The sequence below is a fragment of the Thunnus thynnus genome, chromosome 3 (genome assembly GCF_963924715.1).
Source record: "Thunnus thynnus chromosome 3, fThuThy2.1, whole genome shotgun sequence".
Classification (NCBI taxonomy): Eukaryota; Metazoa; Chordata; class Actinopteri; order Scombriformes; family Scombridae; genus Thunnus; species Thunnus thynnus.
Genome location: NC_089519.1, coordinates 2,843,373 through 2,864,131, shown reverse-complemented (window position 1 = coordinate 2,864,131; position 20,759 = coordinate 2,843,373). Strand labels below are relative to the sequence as shown.

At 40.1% G+C, this 20,759-nt stretch overlaps 1 protein-coding gene across 1 annotated transcript in view; it reads right to left on the bottom strand.

Annotated features, from left to right (window-relative positions):
- Positions 1-1,105: 1,105 nt before the first annotated feature.
- LOC137174924 (alpha-1,6-mannosylglycoprotein 6-beta-N-acetylglucosaminyltransferase B-like) overlaps positions 1,106-20,759 on the bottom strand; it is a 121,641-nt gene continuing 101,987 nt past the window's right edge. The window contains exons 10-18 of the mRNA XM_067580467.1: positions 18,527-18,660; positions 17,340-17,470; positions 16,474-16,479; positions 14,400-14,558; positions 14,065-14,211; positions 13,420-13,536; positions 7,778-7,852; positions 5,473-5,756; positions 1,106-2,255 (exon numbers count right to left, since the gene is read on the bottom strand). Coding sequence (XP_067436568.1) covers positions 2,057-2,255; positions 5,473-5,756; positions 7,778-7,852; positions 13,420-13,536; positions 14,065-14,211; positions 14,400-14,558; positions 16,474-16,479; positions 17,340-17,470; positions 18,527-18,660 — 1,252 coding nt within the window. The 3' untranslated portion in view covers positions 1,106-2,056. The remainder of the gene's footprint in view (positions 2,256-5,472; positions 5,757-7,777; positions 7,853-13,419; positions 13,537-14,064; positions 14,212-14,399; positions 14,559-16,473; positions 16,480-17,339; positions 17,471-18,526; positions 18,661-20,759) is intronic.

The window sequence follows — 20,759 nt, the reverse complement described above, 5'->3', positions numbered from 1 at the left end:
GTACTGTAAGACACACTGGTCATGACTTAATGGTTAATCAAAGAACTGTGTATTGAGTATTATGGCCTTCACTACTACTGTTCTGGTTAATATAAACACAAATACACACACAGAAAATGAGATGCTCATATTAAACAAACCTCCAAATATCAAACTGAAATGGCTTTTTGGGGGTTTTTCAAATTAAACTAACTCCTCCTGATAGCAGTTTGATTGTGCTAAATTTAAGCATTTTGCGCTGGCCTATACTGAAATATAATGAATCATGAAAAGCGTTAATAAATAACAAAAACACTTGAATTTCAGAGTAATAACAATGTGCTCCAGGAAGAATAAAACACAATCTGAGCTTTATGGAACATGTGGTGAAAAAGGAGGACAGACGTGTCAGAGATTTGGGACACGTGTACACGGGGGCCATAAATTTGAGCTGACCTGAACAAAGCAGGATGTCTGGTCGGCCCACACCCAGCGAACGTCTCAGGGGAGCTCGAGTCAACAACTTACCCTCCCTGAGATGCTACCAGAGGAAAAAACATGATACTTTATTGTACTCATTTGTAATCTGTTAACAGCATTAATAATTAAATGTGTTAAATATGTTCAGAATATTATTTATGCTTTGTTTATTGGCAGCCATATACTGTATGTCAGGAGAACAGGAAGCTGTGTTTGGAGGATGAGTGAACAAAAGTCTAACCTGTAAAAGTGCTACAGCCCGACCGAATAATAATAACAACAAAACCCTAAAACTAAAGAAGTTCTAGCTTTTTCCAGAGCTTTCAACCACATCTCTCAGTCCAAATATTAATAATGATATGATATTTAGTTTGTAAAAAATTGAGGGAAAACATGCAGCTACTCTGTGCTGGCTTGAAGAAAATTACTGATGTTTGGCATCTGACATCTGATTTCTTTCTCCCCTCATCCATTATTTTCTCCATCCCGCCCACAGTTCTTATCGACAGCTTTGACCTGTGCGGGCTGTCGACTTCATGTGAAAAAAGATCAAATATCTCTCCCTACAGCTGGATGGATTGATGGAGATCTAGATGAATGTGGATGTTGGGGTGGAGGGGGGGAGGGGGGGGGATTGTAACAGATGGAAGCTGGAGGTGAGAAGAGAAGAAACCCTCCAACCTGAAAAGCTCAGAGGGAACCGAAAGAAGACCAAACGCAACATAAAAACACCTCAACACTTTGATCCGTTCAGATTTTTTTTTTTATTTTATTATTTTTTTCCATCATAAAGCCCAGAGGACTCTTTAAAAATCCAGTTGAGAGCTCTAAAGGCTTATTTATTGAAAAATAATCTTGTACCCTTTATCTTTGTCCTCTGTCCTCCTCCTCTTTTCTTTTGCGACCAGAGATGATTGCATTGACCGATGTTGCCTCAGACTTTGGGTTCAGTCTGATAAATGACTCTGTCCATCACTGGAGGAGGGGAGAAAAAGCAAAGGAGATAACCCGGTTGTCCATCATCCTTTGTCCAAGTGCAGAGAGGAGATTGGATATTGAACCGAAGTTGCCTTCTCCAAGCCGAGATATTTGAAGGCTCTGTCATAGAATGACACTATAGTCCCAATCTCCCTGCAGTCACAACACACATGCCTTCCAGTATACGTTTTCCACCTTAAACCCATTAGTTTTGGTGACGCGGTTCCAAAAATGAAATGTTACGCACTGTGTTAGCTGTCAGCGTCTTGCAGAAGCAGACTATTTTCCTGTAGTTGGTGGGTTAATGTGAAAGTTTGGTTGTAAAGACACCTGTAGTCATGGGAGCACTGTTCTAGGGAGTCTTACCACTATATGTCTCTAGTAAAACAGCTCTTAGAACAACTACACTCAACCAACGTCCTCACTTACATCCTGGCACCTCACATACCTGTTCCTCATCATCCCACATCTACTGTTTTGGGTTGGAAGCTGCCTCTCTGCACCATCAGGTAATTTATCACAGCTCTGCACCCCTTCTGGCTTGTGGCTGCCGTCCCCCCCCCCCACCTGCCAATCTGTGTCTAATTCTTTTGTGTCTGTCTTCTGTGCTCCCCCGTCATTATAGACAGTCTCTGCACAGCGCTACCTGGCCGCGGCGGAAGTCCCTGCAAGGGCAAAGACGTCTGTATTTGGGGGAGTGACCTGCACAGCTGAAGAGGAGGGGATCCCGTTGGAGGCCGCACTCCCGTCGCACCACGGAGAAGGCTGGAAGGATGTGGTTGATCTCAGAGTCTACCACCTCGCACTGCACCTCCAACCTGCAGGGTGAAAGAGAGGAGCAGAGGTCTGTTTACACACTTAAATAACTCTTCACAGGGAAAATATGCCTGCCGTGTTCTTCAAAGAATAAGTCAGAAAATACAGGTGATAAAAGTCTTTTTTGATTTGAGACAGGAGCGGAATTGGCATAACCTCAAAATAAATGGATGGTAGAGACAGGAAAACAGAAAGATTTCATCACTTTCATCACACTACAGATGCCAATTTGATTTGAGATTTGAGTGAAGAAGTGACAAAGAAGTTGGAGAAGCTGTGAGGCAGGTATGAGATGTCAGTGTGTCAGAGAGAACAGTCCTGAGCTACAAGGACGAGTAACAGAAGAGAAACAAAGGAGAGCGACGATGTAAAACCGAGACAAACAGAAAAGAAGTGAAGAAAAAAGATGCTTGGAGGGTGATAAAAGAGCAAAAGAATAAGAGCTGGAGCTGGAATCAGGCAGCAGAGGAGTGTTTGGAGGAGAGTCACACACACACACACACACACACACACACACACACACACACACACACACACACACACACACAAGCAGGCTTTAAGTCTCACAGCTCCAACGTCTGAAGCGAAGTTTCTGCTTCACCTGCCAAGAGCTGGTGCAGTAAACCAAAAAAATAACCAGGAAGATTCAGCCTCACCTGTTCTCAGTGTGAATGTAGAGTTTCTATGTATAGGAGGGACAACGAGACTTTTTGTCCCCACACTTTCAGATGTTACGGTAACAAAAGGGTTACATCTAAGTCAGGTATTACGGTCACAGTGATAACGTCTCAGCCTACCATGTTGGACCTTTAAATCCAATCATAATCAGAACACAGAGGACAGTGAGTATTATGGTTGCCAGTTCAGACTAGTTTAAATAATTTGATTTGATCACCAAATAAAACACTGGGTGGTGAACTGCTGGGAGGAGAAATAGGTAGCGATGGTCAAGTTCTTGGTGTTTTAGATGATCTGTTTCTGGAGCGAAGTCACTCTGCTGCCACTTTTTATCAACAAGGGCAAACTAAATACTTGCTGCAGACTTGCTGCAATAACAGATTAATGCTTGAAATAAATCATAATAATTTCAATTAAACACTCTCCAACCAAACTTGGCACAGAAAACAACGTTTAATGTGGTTAAAGCATCTGCATCGATCTGTAAATGAATGTGGGTGATTCTTACAGTATCTACTGTCCACAGCTGTTTATACTGTATGAAAAGCTTCTTCTTCACTTCATTAAATGTCTGCAGCGTCTGAAGGCAGCAGGACTGATACGTTGATGAATCTGCAGCCTTTGAGAAGTGCCGCGCCAGACCGCAGCGCCGTTACGCAGCGCCGTTACGCAGCGCCGTTCACTGTGTTTACCTTCGTTAAATCGACTGAAAACGACACCAGAATAACCACACACACACCTCTACACACATCAGACCGGTCGGTTATAACTGGATATTCAGCTTGTTTATGAAGGAGACGTCGGGTTTGCAGGGCTCATCGTAGCTTCTTTCTTTCAACTTTCTTTTGAGCAAAAGTAGCGTCTCATGTTTTATCCTTGAAACAGATCGCAGTGCAAACGCTGTTGTGTAACATTAATCACTAAACTATGTGACTGTGTACAAGGTGAGACGGGAGAGTTATGGCTGATCATGAATATTACATCATCCAAAGGTGGATGTCCCCCCACTTCAAAACTCATTCTGGCACCACTGATCTCTTAAGAGATTCTTAATGTAACATTTCCTCTCAGTTATACTATAAATCTGGACCTATTTCCTGTTAATGATCGATCCTAGAGGGGGAGTTTTCTAAGAATGTCTCCATGAAGGCTCGTAAATTTCTACACGTGTTTCCCAACGCAGTATGTAGAGTAAGAGCAAAGAAATGTTTTATACTTCAATAGAAAAAAGCTTAATGTGCAGTAAACAAATCACTGTTACTCTTAAACAGTGGACCTACAGTAATATAAGCATGAGGCAAACATCATTCACACCTGATATAAAAAGAAAGAGAAGATACAGAACCTAAATGTCGCACGGCCCGCCCCTCCAAGGCAAACACTAAGTGTATAGTTGTGACATCACAACCTTACAGAAGTTTAAAGGCACAGTGTCTGAATACAGGCTGTGAACATTTCTTCATGGACTGAGAGTTTTGATACTCTCACAGTATATATATAGCACCTAGACCTGCTTTATAATCAGAAAAAAAGGAAATCTCCCCTTCTGCAAATGTCCACTTTAGATAAAGCATTTTGTTTTTGGTTCTGAAGATGCCTCCTATGAGAGGGTAAAGTTGTGAGTAACATTAACATAAAAGACGCCTACGTACAGTATGTATGAATGACAAAAAGGCATTAATTTAGCAGCTAGGTGAAGCCAGCAATGCTACATATTCCACTGAAAAGAGCATCTTTCCCTTTTTGGAAACAACTCTTAAGCAGAAGAAAGTTCATGTGATGGATTTCATGATCATCTTAGCCTTAAGATGCTTTTAGGAAATGGGCCCCGTTCTTTTTTGTTGGCCTCACATCAATGAATCACCAAAAATTGCAAAAACAGTTTTCCATCCAGGCAGTGCAAAAACACACTGTAGATTTCTATCCTACCATTTAATGTAGATTAAGTGTAATCACTAGAGGCCTTTTAGAAAACAGGGTCTGTGATTTTATTTGAATACTTGAAAGAGGAAAAAATACCCAAATAATTGTCCACTCCATTAAATACATAAGGGGGCAGAATATTAGGAACACTTTTCAATATAATACACACTACAGTAAACCACCAGCACCCACTACGACCTCAATAATAAACATAAAGTCGAATGATCACCTTTCTGACAACGTCAACAAAAACTGAAAACGTAGAAGCTTTGTAAATGTAGAGTTTATAGCAGAGCTGTTTTACTGGATTGCATTAGATCGAAGTGGCCGGTGAGTGTCAACACATCATCAGGACTTTGTAGCGTAACAAAAGGCAGAAGACTGTGAGTGAGGCATTTAAATGTTTCTGTATTAAAAAGTAAAAATATGAAAAATTTGATGGCAGAATTTGCTTTTATTGAAAAATCTGTGTGGCTATGTGGAGTATGTGGGTGGAGAGAAGTTGCTTGTTGGGACTAAACTCTCTGCTAAAGTTCATTTGGCACATACAGTATTAAGTTTGTCAGCCAGGTACATACCATGTATTGCGATGGACGTTATTACTTAAGGCTGACATACCCTCGCAGCGCCTCTTTGTTGTTGATGAAGCGAAAGTGAGCAGGTTCGCAGATGAAACCGGCTGACTGGCACGCCTCCACACAGGACTGTCCCTCTTGAGATACGAGCAGCCTGAGAGAGCTTAGAGGAGGCCAGGCAGGGGGAGCCGTCACATTGGACGCCCAGCCGAGGGTTGTGGAATTGGGCAGGGTCACAAACAGAGGTCCTGTAATCCTGCTGCCACCTGCAGACCCCTGTCTGGAGAGGTTGGCTGGGATGAAGGGAGGCTCTGGGTTACAGAAGTCCTGAAGGTGAAGGATATGGTAGAGTTAGTTTGTGTGATCATATTATTATGGCAGAGTGTGTCTTTTACTGTGTCTGTAGTGTTTATCTGCATCTCTTTAATTCACTTAAATATACGTATTTGGACTTACAGTATATTGGAAGTGTGCAGACAGCTCTACATGGATTTATGGACATTTGTCCTTCATTCTGTAAAAACTGAACTGTGCTGAGTATAGCTGTGTGTTTCAATATTTACTGAGATATGAATCTCAGAAGATGTCAATGGAGTAACAGAAACAGTATTAATACTTTATTAATGAATTACCTCGTCATTAAGGCACCGCCTCCTTTTTGGTTAGGATTAGTTAGTGCCAGGAGGAAGCACTAACCCTTGTTCACTTAAATCAATGAATCAGTCTCACGATTGTAAGTTCTTGTCCTAAACAGTGACCTCTGTTTACTGCAGCTCAAAGAAACATTCATGAACTATTCACATGAGGGGATTTAACTCTTGTCAATAGAGGAGCAGTACTGTTACCTGTTAGTATAAAAGGATAAAACAATCTAAGTCTTCTATCTCTTTAGTAGATAGTCATACAACTATGAAAGTTATACTATTACTACTATACTATATTTACATGACAAATAACATGATATAAGTTACATGATGATATGACATTTCATTTACATGAATTTCAGGTTTGTCTCAGATTTGAAAGGGGTTTCTAGGAGGTCATTCTGAGTCTGTTGAGCATCACTGATCGAACCCCCACAAGGAGGGTCACAAAGTTCAGTTCTGCAGGCCGAGGGTCTGCTCTTACAAACTTAGGAACTTATTTTCCTTAAGAATCAAAGATTAGTTAACACAATTAAAGAACAAGCTGGTTTTCCTTCTACACAAAAGTACATCAAAGATTTGGATGCTGTTTGTATCTGTTCAGAACGCATTACTGGTTCATATCTTAATAATGTGTTGGTGTTTGATCCCATTCTGCCTATAAACTAGGGATGTAAAGTATAGTTATGGTATCAGTGCTGCTTTATAGAAACAGTAACAACATAGAGCAGGCTGTAGCTTAGTTTGCAATATGACCCAATACATATAGAAAGTTTTGCTGCTGATATCACAAATATTGTTTATTGACAAACTGAAAAAAATCTTGTATGGCAGCTGCAAATAGCTGTACATGTTCATGAGAGCCTCTATAGGCTCTATAGGCTATATATACATATATAAATATATATATACATACATACATATATATATATATATATATATATATATATATATATATGTTATATGATAGACAGGCAAAGAGAGTGTGAGGTGAATTATAAGAAGGTGATGAGTTAGCTGCTACAGTAGGCCAGTGTGTCATTATTACTAATGCATATGTGCTCAAGTTTTATTTAGTACAGTAGAATAAGTGAAATAAAAGCACTAAGGTTTCTAGTTAAATCTTATGGTAAACAGGAATCTAGTTTCACTTTCTCCTGTTTCTCTTTCGACAGTATAAATGCTGCTGCAGTGGAACTTTTGGTGTCTAAACTAGCTGCCAGTCAGGAGCAGACAAAGGCTGCTGAGAGACCCGCTGCAGTTTGTCTGACATCTAGTGTGGCATTATTCAAATATCTTTCTTTTATCCCAGTCCTCCATCATCATCATCGTCCCCCACACTTCTCTACTTTCTCCTTACTCATCCCTCCTCATTAGTGTCAGTAGACCTTCTGCTTAAGAGCTGGAGGGCAGATATGTGGTTCGTAATGAGAGTTAGCATGTAGATTAATCACAAGTCTACATATGTGGAGTATAGAGACACTGACACACACACACACACAGACACAGACAGACACACACACAAGCATAAATACACGATGTTCTGGGTATTGAATGCACACAATGATGAAATATTGAACAGAGTAGGGAGTTTGAGAGCTTGTGAAAAGAGTGTGTATGAATGTTTATATGAGAGAGAGGGAGGACTACTGTTTAACAGAGTAGATGTTATATACAGTGATCTTTGTATGGACAGGACCTCACCTGATTCTGGATGTAGGCATGGACTCTCTCCAGCATCCCCTCACAGGTGTACTCATAAGGCAGATATGGCTCAACCTGAAAATACATCACACCATTATTATTTCCATATTTTTCTCTTTTTTTTTTTTGCTGTCACTTCATTGTTCTCAGTAATTGCGATAAATTGTCTCTACTCCTTGTCAATTTCAGTAGATGAATGTCTCTATTGTCAGATTTCTGCTCGGCCTAATCACAGTATGTCACTGCTTGGAAACTCATTAGGCTTTATTTGCATACTAATAGATCATCCCCTGCTGTGATGTGCTGGTTTTATGACTACAACACACTTTTTGATTGGCTTAATTAGAGCTGGCGACACTGTATATATTCTTTTGTGTTTCTCACTAATATCAACATGTTCAGTACACGCTAACAAACTGGCTGACACGATCACATGATAACTGGCTGCGACTAAAATGCTAGGATTAATAAAAAAAATAATAGGCTAATTAAATAAACTACTTGATATCCTAATTGAAATTCAGCAACACTGTATAATAAAGATGTCAATTTAAGCTTCATATTTGATTTTAAATAGTTAAAGGGGCACTATTATGCTCATTTCCAGCTCTTGATTTTTATTCTGGGACTCCACTTGAGTAGCTTATTTATTTTATACTGGAAACGGACAGAGGGAGACTAATAGTAGAGCTTAACTCTGAACTTTTTCAATTCATTCTCTGTGGTAGTTCTTATCACTACAGATGTAATTCCATCTCTGACCACAATGTGGGTTGCAATGGCAGAGTGGCGCTGTCTGTATTTCCACTCCAGAAGAAGACAGAAGAAGAAGAAGAAGCAGTAGCAACGTCTTTATGAGATATTTTTATATATTTCTCAAGAACCGCTCATCCAAACAACTTCAAACTGGAAACTGTACTTCCTTGGATCCTCAACAACACACCTGCCGAGTGTGAAGTCGATCGGAACGGTTGTCGGGATATGCGAAGGACGCACATACATACAGACAAAGAGATGTACAGAGATTCCTTCTTTTATAGTTAAATGACTGAAACAAAAGTGTAAGAAATGAACAGACTTCAGACTTCAGACAGATCGAAGAGGCTTGTCTTTATGCCTTAATGCAAAAGACCTGATTTGTAAATGATACACGACTCGCTAAATTGCATTTCCAATCTGAAATCAGAGCAGTCTAATGTTCAACCATGTGTGAAGTCAGACTTGGCCCATTTTAAGTGAAAACCACTGAGAAGCAAGTATGCAGGGATGATGCAATTTAAAAAGTTACGCACACTGCAAATCTGATCAAAGCCTTATGTTAATCTACTCTGTAAGCTGGAGCAGGAAGTAAACACATGGACAGGAGGAACAGACAAACAAGCTCTCTGCAATAACTATCTATCTGACAGAGTTCTGCTTTTCTTTCTATCTCTTCTCCTGGTTTGTCTTTACTTAGCCAGTGAAGGTAAGTTCTCGTTTACAGGATAGAACTTACAGGAAGTATAAAGCTGCTATCTGTTTCTGGATGTGTTTATGTTGCAAAAATATCTGTATTGTGATTATACTGGAAGTGGGTGTGGCTTGAAGTTTTCTGCATTAAATCGTATAAAATAAAAAGTCTAAAGTGAGTCTAAATAAAGGCTGTGTGACTGTTAATGGATGATTTTCTTTAAAAACTTGTGGTATACTTGTGAATATAACAGGAGGAAGGCCAGATGAATGTTAAAGATCTGGTATTAAGGCCTTTTTTGACAAATTTCTATAAACATTGAGTCTACTTTAAACATATCTGTGACATTTTATTCATCAAATGTTGTTTAGATTTCTCTCTTTGCAGCCAGTTCCTCTCTGTCCTCAGGCAGGCTGTCATTATTAATGACCACCTACTCTAATTGGCTGGAGGTGTGAATCCCACCTTCACCTCCGGCTAATCGGAATACGACCTAATGAATAATGCAAAGTACCTTACACTGCATCTTTACCTGGAGTAACGGCTGCAGCTGGAGATGTAAGATCATATAGCATCTAGTCTATGGACCAGAGTCTGTTTCTGCTGTTGCACAGTTGAGATTTCAAAAAGATATTTCAGAACTTTAAGGTCGTGTGTGAGTTTCCTAACAAAGTAAAAATGTAGCTGGAGGTCGCTAGCTTAGCTTTAGCACAGATATATTGTATTCCTTTAGCTGAGTAACAGAAAGAAACAGCGTTTTTAAAGCTTCATCAAAAGACTGAAGATCAAAAAGTTGAAAATCCTGCGGCGCTCTGAGTCTCATTAAGCAGATAGTCGGCTGTAAAATGTGCCAAACACGCACACAACCACCTGCCAATAACAGAGGGAAGATCGTCTCCAAAAATGAATTTCAGCCATTCTTCATGTTAATTTCCACTCTCTGGAAGGCTGTAAAGATTTTTTTTAGCTGCTGAACAACCAACAACACTTCCAGTGTCCTGCTTTGCTTGTTATCAGGCTGTAATGGAAACTCCGACTACTGAAGTTACGGCAGGGCTAATGCTAAAGCTTCCTGCATATTTGATTTCACTGTTGAGTGTGATGTAATAACGGGTTCCACCTCAACGCTGATAGCTCTTGAGTTGCGAATTTCAAAACTTCAAATAACTTAAAAATTTCAATAGGACATTGAAAAGTGATTTACAAAATATAGAAGAAGATCCTTTGGCCTGTTTGAATGCACATGGTTCCCATCTTCTGTCCAGTCCTGCAGGGTCAATATCAGACCAGACCAGACATCACTCAAAGCTCTGTTTCACACTGGTGAAAACTGATTAAAAGCTATTGAGGTGTCACTGAATGTCACCTGGGTGAACATCATGAAACGTAATGAAACTTTATGTTCACATTGTGAAGACAACTAACCGGTTTACTCTCAACAAAACTGAAACCAATGATTATGACATGAGATGTGAAGTTATAAGGAGCGGCTTTTCTAAACAAATTTATGGACGTCTCGCCTCAATCAGATAATCAGATCCTGTATAAAGGTGTGTATGATGGGTAATGACTTACAGGAAGTGGTGTTACATTTGTGGTAAATTGTGTCGATCAGGAGATTGGAGGTCTGGGAAGTGCAGCTAGGGTCGCTGAAAATTTGCATGTTTTTTGTATCTGTTCACAGGGCCTCATCTGTGCATATCTGAATAATGTATTCATATTTGTTTACACCCTTAAGGCCGTATGGAGTGAAAATATTTATTGTTGGTTTCAGCTAATAACAGTCCTACATTATAATCCACAAAAATATTATACAAACCAAAAATATTCAACTTTCCTTGAACTTTTTTCATGTGTGGTTTTGAAAAACCTTCACATTCTGCTGAGCCTTTTGTTAATTAAACCACAACACTGAACCATAACATGGCAACACAATACTTCAACAAATGAGGGTCATTGAATTACGAACTGTGTGCAAGTTTAGAAGCCAAAGAGTGTTGCAATGACAGAACAAAGATCCTGCACTGCAAACATCAGGTCAGGAGGGACGGCGGGAGGAAAAAAACAAGGGTCCGAAACTGAAAAACACAGAGAGAGAAAAGAGGAAGAGCGTACGGAAAGTCAACGACAGAACCAAAGAATGAAAGAAAGAATGAAAGAAAGAAAAAGACAAATAAAAATACAGAGAAAAAGATGGAGAAGGATTTATTGGAACATGAGGACTTTCAAGCAGCCAGAGATTGCTTTGTCCTGCATGACTGAACATGAGCCTCTTCCACACACACACACACACACACACACACAGTGTGTTTGTATGTATGTGTGTGTGTGTGGCTTGTAGTTAATGGCCATAATGTGCAGGTCTGTGTGCAGATATGCCTGATTTGAGCAATTTCAGTGTCTGTGACTCTGTGATCCAATTGTGGTCCTGCGTTTGTGTGTGTGTGTGTGTGTGTGTGGACTTAGATAAGTGCAAAGAGAAGAATATTATCTGACTGTGTGTGTGTGTGTGTGTGTGTGTGTGTGTGTGTGTGTGTGTGTGTTTGCTGAGGCATTGTGCCTCCAGTGAAGGGTGAAGGGGTCCATCAGCTCTCTCTCAGTGGTCTGACAGTGCAGACGGAGACAGAGCAGTCAACCAGAGCTGCTGAAGTGTACTAAGAGAGACTAAGAGAAGACTAATAGATGAGATCAGACACACACACACACACACACACACACACACAGCCATCTCTACAGATATCACCTTTCCTCTAATCTCCAAGCACACTGCTTCTAATCTGCTAAAGGCACAAACTATTAGAGCACGTTTAAAGGATCATGCAGACAGCTGTCTTCCTGCTGCACATGATCCCTCAGTGCCCTTCATGCAGTCGAGATTGATCCTCTGTTGGAGTGTGGTGAAAAATACAATATGGAATTAGCTATTAGACGGGTGAAATGGAACTAAATTTCACCAAATCTATTTAATGTCTCATGCATGAAATGTGTCAGCAATTTTTTATGCAATGAGCATGATTTCTGCAGCTGTAAATATGTCAATCAGATCTAAAAATAAGACTTCTTGAATACCTGCTGGACATATAATAAGACAGTCAAGGTGGTGAAAATGTGCCTCCTTTAAGCTTTGTGATTGTAATGATGAAAGGCAGATTTATTTCTGAAATATCTGAGTGGATGTCTGAGACGATGCGTTCTCTGGACGTTGCAGTGTAGTAATCTCTCACTCAAAGTATCAGTTTGCACTTGATATTTGGTTTATATAAAGAAAAGCATCTTTTATAAGCATTACTTAAGTTGAAATTTAAAAGGTTTATGTTGTGGTTATTTGAGTGCAAAATGTGTCTGGCTGTCAAATCAGTCTTCGATTTTAATGAGAACAGAAAGTTTTCGTGACTCTGCAGATGTTTAGTCGATCTATGTCTCAGTCTTTCATTTCCCTGTCTGTATGTTGATCTCTCTCTATATTCTTTTCCCATTTTCTCCTCTTTTTGTGGTCTTTCCAGAAAGATTTAATCTCTCCAGATGACTCCTTGATGAACCTCTCTCCCACTCTTGGCAGTTCTTAGCACCCTCATATTCTCTATCAGCCCACATTTCTTGTGTTGAAAGTTCAGTACTTTGCGATATCTGCTACCTACGTACTGTTTGCTCTGAAAAACTCCACTGTAGCAAAAGCAACTGTGCTGTTGTAAACTCATAGTGACAACAGCAGCTCCAGTACTTTAAACTTGATCACAGCTTCCAGATGGCAAAGAGGAAAGTAAAAAACTGACTGAGTAAGAGAGAGTAGAGTGATTCGTTATCACAGTTCTGATGTTCTGAACTGTATCACATTATACAGATATGAGTCAGATAAGAGACTTGATGTGTTTGTCCATACATAGAACATCTTAGAGATTTTGTTTTTTAGATTTGAGAGGACTGTGAAACTAAAGATTGAAACAGTCGTGCAGTCTGCAGCGAGCCACTGAACAACAAAGGCTCATATTCAAAAATTCATGACTGATTAATATTCAAAAAAAATAATGACTGATTTGATCAAAGGAAAACTGAACGGATAAAAAAGTCTTTCGCATTTCAGAGAAAACCGTCATTATTATAATACATACATACAATATTATCTAACGCCTTTTATACTTTATATACTTTATATACTTTTATGTGAGTTACAGTGCACCGTGGGGGAGATTACCTTGGTTCTCATTATTTCCCTGATGGCAGAGTCGAACTCCAGGGAGTTGTTGTAGTCGACTGTCATGACGTGAGGTCTGCCGATGTACTGCTCTGCGTATGGGTGCTGGGAGGACACCTGCAGAATAAACATACATAATCTATAAACAAATGTCAAACAGCTTTAAAAGGTTATTGCTTGGAGTTTGGATAATCTTCTAGAGGAGGATGATGATGAGGATTCTATCAATAATCATAAAGTATTTTATTTGGGGTATTTTACTGTTTTAAAGACGTGCCGTTAATGATAATTTTACATCTGGGAAAATAACATTTCTCTAATGTAATAGAGTGCAGCAAAGCACAGCAGCTATTTGTAGCGTTTGCAAGATGTGCTTCTCAGGGCTATTAGAGACGCGCTGGGCTCGGAGAATGTGTAGCAGAAATTTCTCCAAAGTTGTGTGCACAATAATTAATAGCAACATAAGTCGTTTTGTACTCCATGTTCCAGCCTCTTATCAAGCACTAACATATGCTGTCTGCACTTAAAGTTTGTGCCAGTTCTTTGAAAGAATCTACTGATGAATGAAGTTACTTGGCAGCTGCGGTGGCCAAAATATTCTCATCAGCGACCGATAGTGGAGAGTGATGAACGTAATGAGCTTACCTCTCTAGAAGTGGGCTTGCCTCTGAAAAACTCATGATTGAGCGAGCTGTGAGGGGGCTGAAACTTGGGCTGCAGGAAGATGCATCCGTTTGCTATCGCTTCGAGAGGGGCCGGACCTTCATAGGGGAAACCGAAGCCAATGAAGAGCTAGCAGGGAAGAATTGAGAAGGTTATTTTATTGATGTGATGTATGTATGTATGTATTTCAATTTAAACTATCCGTCAAAATCAGTTTCTGTCAGTACAGTAGTTTAAACCCATAAGAAAGACAGAGTACGAGCTGCAGATGAAGAGTCTGTGTGGTCATATTTTCTTTTCTTTCTTCAGTATCTTGCCTTTGCTTTGCGCAGCAGTTGCTGCAGCTCATGCTGGGGCAGCAGGCCGTGGTTCTTCACAAAGGCCGGGACCTCTGGAGGTCTCTGGGTCTCATAGTACACTGTGCCGTGAACCTCCATGTACCTGTGAAGAATCTGCAGGAAACCTTCCTTACCCTGCTGGGAGAGGAGGTGAAGAAGATGGGTCGGTGAGATGGAGGGCGAGGGGTGAAGAGAGGAAGGTGTACGGAAAGAAAGTGGGAGTTAGAAAAGAAACCGCGCAGAGAAGTATATCATTAAAGGATTTGAGTCTGAGTACAGCGCTGTGTTTGTTTTGTCTCTGATCTTTGTGTGAGCTGTCTGCTGTCTGTGTGTAGCTGTCAGCCTGCAGTGTCAGTATGTGTGTACAGTATAGTGTATGCAAAATCCAAGACTACATCCATAGTGAACGCAACACCAGCATTTTTATAAAGATTTCTGCCCAAAAATACAATAAGAAACAGGAACAAATCTAATCTCTCAGATAAAAAAAAGAAAACAAAACTGTACAATCCAGTCATCATTTAGTAAGAAGTAGGACAGACACAGTCTCAGCCAATTATATTTGATTAGTTATATTGTATTTCAAGAAAGCCAAACTCATGATTGACTTGTTCTCTTTGGGATTTTTTTTGGTTTCTGTTATTGCACAAGCAAACAAAGAGTAAGTGATTTAGCGGAGCTTATAAATGCTACCGATCAAAGCAAACAGCAGCTCGTTCCTGTGCTCAGATCTTAATTCTACGCTGCAGAGTGCTCTGACTACATACACGTTACATTTTAGTGTGGTTGTGGGCAAATTGGGCTGGGAAACACAGAGGTAAAGACACAGACGCAGGCTGAAGCACCCTCCACTACTGCGACCGCGCCTCTGTTTTCTCACAGATTTCTGATTTTCAGGACATATCTTGGCTACGCATCTCTTCTATAAAATGATTGTGCCGAGGCTTGTGTCAGTGTGAAAAGGTGTGATAAAACATTACTTGCGCTCGCTGGGATCTGTGTGTTCATGCACTGTGCTCCCTGCTCATTATTCCACAGAATATTAACATCACATTGTGTGTGAAAGGAGAGCCAGAGGGGCACACTTTCAAAGTCAAGGTTGAGCGTGATGACGGGGGAAACCAAAAAAACAAATCAGCAGCAGTTAACAACAAAAACTGAATCCTGTGAATGGAGCGTAACCCAGGGCCTGAGTATTGACTGGCCGTCAGGTGTTAAGCAGCTTACTGTATCCCAGTGCTGTGGTGTGGCCCCCCCGCAGCTGTAATTGGAGGCTGTAGCGATCGATAGCTTCCTCTGTGAGGATTTTCCCAGCCAATTAGGAGATTAGCTCAAGCGCTAAGTGCAGCAGACAACATGAATTAGCAGAAGAAGTAACACGAGAGTGGATGAGTGCAGATTCCATAACCTGCACTTGCAGCTGTGTGTGTGTGTGTGTGTCTGTCTGTGTGTGTGTGTGTGTGTGTGTGTCTGTGTGTGTGTGTGTGTGTGTGTGTGTGTCCAAGATAACGCTCTCAACATGTACTGAATTAGCAATCATAATAAGTATGCTTTGCTGTGCTGTAAAGCTGCTTGAAAAAAAATAGTTTACACATACAGTACATATACTTATTTACACACTTAAGAGATAATTCATTGAGATTTTCTAAGATAACAGAAGCACACTGATGAAAAGATTTAGCTTCTAGCGAGGACCACCATCGTCCGTTAGTGCTGCACTGGCATCTCTAGCCACGCTGTGTTCTCAAAAGTTGTAAAAGTTGTGTTAAAAAACCAAACTCACATCCTTCAAATGACTCCTCGTGCTTTCTGACAAGTAAGAGGACAGAAAGATAATGGTTGTTGAAGAGCAGCGGTTGTCCCTTTGAATGCAGAGGTGCACACGAGTGTATTTGTGAATTTGCAAAAAGTAACCTCTCATAAATCACTTTTTTTTTGACCCTGACAAGTTTGCAGCTCTTGTGTCAATGCTTGTGTGTGTGTGTCGACTCTTTGGCATGTTAATAACGTGTGAGACGGACTTAACAGGATTATGAAAGTAACAGACTCTTACCTGAAGCTAATTAGCAAGCAGCCAGATATGATGGTCCACCACAAAAGACAGAAAGAAAGAAAAGGGAGAAAAAGTGACAGTGAGATAAAGAACAATACAACAACAGAGGAAACAAAGAAAAAAAAATTACACATTATATTTTCGGCCTTTTCACTGTGCTTTTAGTGTACATTACAGCACTTTTATATCTGCTCATCTCCCTTGTGTGCTCGTCTCTTTCATAAGCCACGACTATAAAGAAATGCAGGGGATTGTACAAACAGACAGTGGAAAGTAACGGCAGCAAACAACATCTTTATAATCATTTTAACAATAGAGGCACAACTGTGCTCTCCTACAATATGCAGAGGAGTGAGCAGACGGCTTTTGAGAGGAAAATTGCTTGTAAATTAAAGCTGCACCATTGTGCCACATGAAGCTGAGCTGTAATGGCGCAAACAGCGGGACGTGCAAAAAGCTGTAATTGTATTTTTCTGTTAACACTGCAGTATATGGTTGGAGGTAGTGTGTGTGTGTGTGTGTGTGTGTGTGTGTGTGTGTGTACACACAGACTAAGAATACAATTTTAACTCATTATTTGCACACATTCAGGTGTATAATATATGTATCTGTGTATTAAGGTATTATACAGGTATATCTATCTTGTGAGACAAGCACACAATATAAAAGGATATAAAAGTACTGTAAATACATGTAGTACTTTTATAATATATGTTTTTGCCCTCCATGAAATTCATTAATCTTGTGCATGGAAACACTGAAGAACAAAAGATGCAACAACAGTGAGTCTATCAGGTTTTTTTGGTACAGATCCAGGATCTGTGTGTGATTTGTGTGTGTGTTATATTTTTTTTATTTGTTTGTACCTTCCACATGCTGGCCTCTTTCCCGTACACTACGGCCATGTTGTTGACTTTGTTCTGCTGGATGTTCCTCTTCTCCGTCTCGTTTAGCTCCTCCGAAACGAAGCCCATGAATGAGTTGTCTGGTGTGTGAGCTGAACGTGTGTGTACGTGAGTGGTAGGAAAAGGCAGGGGAGTAGTAAAAAGAGAGAGAGAGAGAGAGTGATACAGGAAGAGAGAAGAAGAGATGGGGGGAAAGAAAGTTTCATTGTGAGTGAGAGACAGAGAGGAAAGACGGGAAAAGAGCACTACATCCTTGTTTGCTTCACTTCAGCGGCTAAATCAGTGTGATCATTGCCTCCCTAAGTATAATAAATAGTGATTGTCATAAAGCCAGCTGCTGTTTTCCATGGAAGCCTCAGATGTATTGTCACGGGTCTCCTAGACTGATTTGAAGTTAAAGTATTATTAGTTTACTGCATCCTCACATTTACTGCCAGTTGTCATATTGTCATATTTTGAATAAGTATATTAATTTATCATTTCTCCTAAAATTATGAAGCAATGGAGAAAGGTTGAGTCATTCAGTCATTACAGCTTAGTGAAAGGAGGGCATCTACAGTAGGGCTCATATCGATGTTATAATGATCCTGCTGTCGAGAGCCAAGTATAGTTGAAGGAGCCTGACACTGTTTAGAGCTGGACGTGAGAGCAGAAGAGTTAAACAGTCAGTGATTGAGTCAGGAGCAGCGAGAAGACTTTGAAAACAGCAGATCAGACATGTTGCGTAGCGTGAAACAGAAAGAGAATAAGAAGACGTAGGAAAGCAAACGAGCTGAAGAACAGACGCAGTGATGTTGCTGAAAATAGTTGCGTTAAACGCATTACTTCAAATTAATGTGAACAAGCAGCCAGACCTGTCAAAGAAAGTGAAAACACTGAGTTGGTGTCATGTCTTCTTGTTTTTAGAATAACTGATGACTGACAGATCTCTCTCTCTCTCTCTCTCTCTCTCTCTCTCTCTCTGTGTGTGTGTGTGACAGTTCAGAGATTTAACTGTCATGTTTTGAAATGCTTGAACTGATTATTTTACAAGTTCAAGAATTTAAGATAAATGTTGACATGTTCTGTATATTATAGAATTAAAACCTGATGTGAAAGTATGTATCGTGTATGACAGAGTGAGGTGTAAGGAAGCGTTTGGTTCTTACGGAACATGGTCATGTACTGCCTGGCGTTGAGGTTCCAGTAGCCCCAGTTGGTCCGGTAGCCGTGCAGCGTTGCGTACTCCTCGTGATTGTAAGCCGGCTCCGTACCAAACGTGTCAATCACTCGGATATGACATCTGTAAGGACACAACACAGACACGTTTTCATGTACATCTAACACTATAATGTAGTTTTAAACAGCTCTGACAATAACTTGATTGATGACATTGATATTATAACATAGTTGAAATCATTTATAATGACATGAACACATTCAGAAACAGTTGTTGATGATCTGATTTGTGCAAGTAAATGATTTATAACACACCATAAACATGTCTTCATGTCATGTCAATCATTTGTAATTACAGCGACGTCATGCTGTGTTATTTATCATTAATGAACCGTTTACAGGCTGGTTATGGATGCTTTGCACATACAAGGGATTTGCCTTCGTGTTGTGGTGCATAACAATTAAAAAAGGTGAGAGAAAACACCAGTAGCTATACAAAGCAAGACAGGTGTAAATGTATAAATAAAGTTTACAATAAAAAAATAAAACATGGTAAACATAGTAAAAAGAGCTGCTGAGTTTTAAAATATTGTATAAATAGTATAAACTGTATATGTTATATGCAAATGTAATAATACTAATATGATAATATGAGTCCTTGTTTTTTTGGTGACAGAGATGACGATGGAGGATTTGAAGCAGCTGTTAAAGATGTCAACATCTACAACTAACAGATTTTATAGGTCACCACTACATCACATTAAACTGCTTTTCTTTCTGCTTTTTCTTTTTCCTTGAGGTTGAAACATGACTTCTATTGCATTAATTGTATTTTTTTTTTAAGTAAAAGGCCAATTTTCTCAGGCGGAGCTGAGAAAATGAGACATGCTCTTGAATCAACATCACAAAATTAACATTTCTGTGGTGACCTCAGAAAAATTTCATTCTCTGCCTCACTTGCAGACTGCACCAGGAGGGTCGTACCAGGCACTCACTGCGTACTGAGCTGCTGCTTTAGCAAATTACACGCTATGCGTACGCAGATTGTGAGCACAAACTGAATGCAAGGCGCAGCACTAATTCCTGCTGAGCTTTCATGACAGTAGATCTGATGATCTTGGTGTTGGGAGTTATTCTGTGTTTCCAACAAGCTTAATGAAAGAAAAGAACTAATAGCACAAACCCATTCGATAATGGTACGTACAGTATCTGCAGATGTGAATAAACAGAAGACAAAAAACAACAGTAACCAGCAATCTACAAGTGCAGCATGAGAGATATGACATGAAAATGTCAGGAATAAAAAAAAAAAAATCCCTTTCAGGGTTTAGGGCACTGATAGAGTTTCCAGGTGAACGGTTGCTACATCACTGAAGCACAACTGTGCATCACCACACATAACACAGACATAAAAACACACATGTGCATGTGCTCTCTTAAACACACACACAAACACACACACACAGGGAAAGTTCACTATGCCCTTGTCTGTACTGGTGAGTGTGTTCAGTCTGGTCAGTCTGTGAGCTCAGGGGGATTAACAAGAGCTAAAGGTGGCAGAGTCCACTTCCTCAGCTCTCAGACTCTTTCCTGGCCGTGTCAGCGTTGTGACAAGATCTGTCACAATGCCTCGTCCCGCCTTCATCATCACTGAAGTCCCTCGAGAGTCGCCTAATCAAACCGCACTCCTTTCATGGACTACTGAAGATGCTCACAGTGGAGAAGTTGGTTTCCCCTTATGATGGATTTCTTTTTGTATACTTGTTGAACATCGGCGTCCAGTGAAACCTTGATAGCCAAGAAAATTTCCTCTGTTTCGTTCCTGTATTGTAGCTGCATTGGAAACACTGGATGAGATGTCATGTCGTCTACATTTTGGCTACTTGCAATCTAATCTTAACAGTTCTGAGGTGTTTCAGCTTTGATTTGTTTTCTCTTCTAATAATGTATCACCAGTCCTGTGAATCACCCACTCACATCAATCTGTCAATAAGGTGAACAGAGCGTGACTTCCAGTTGCCTTCAACTGTCAACATTCAGAATCTGACTTCCTATGACAGCAGGTAGCTTTGCATTCAAGCATTATTTAAAGACAGAGTCCTTGGAGGATTTTTTAAAATATATTTTCAGGAGTTTTAATGCAGAAAATGTGAAAAAAAAAATATCCCTCCTGAGGACATACCGGTCTTATTTGAGAAAAGGTGACACCCCGATCTTGTTTGA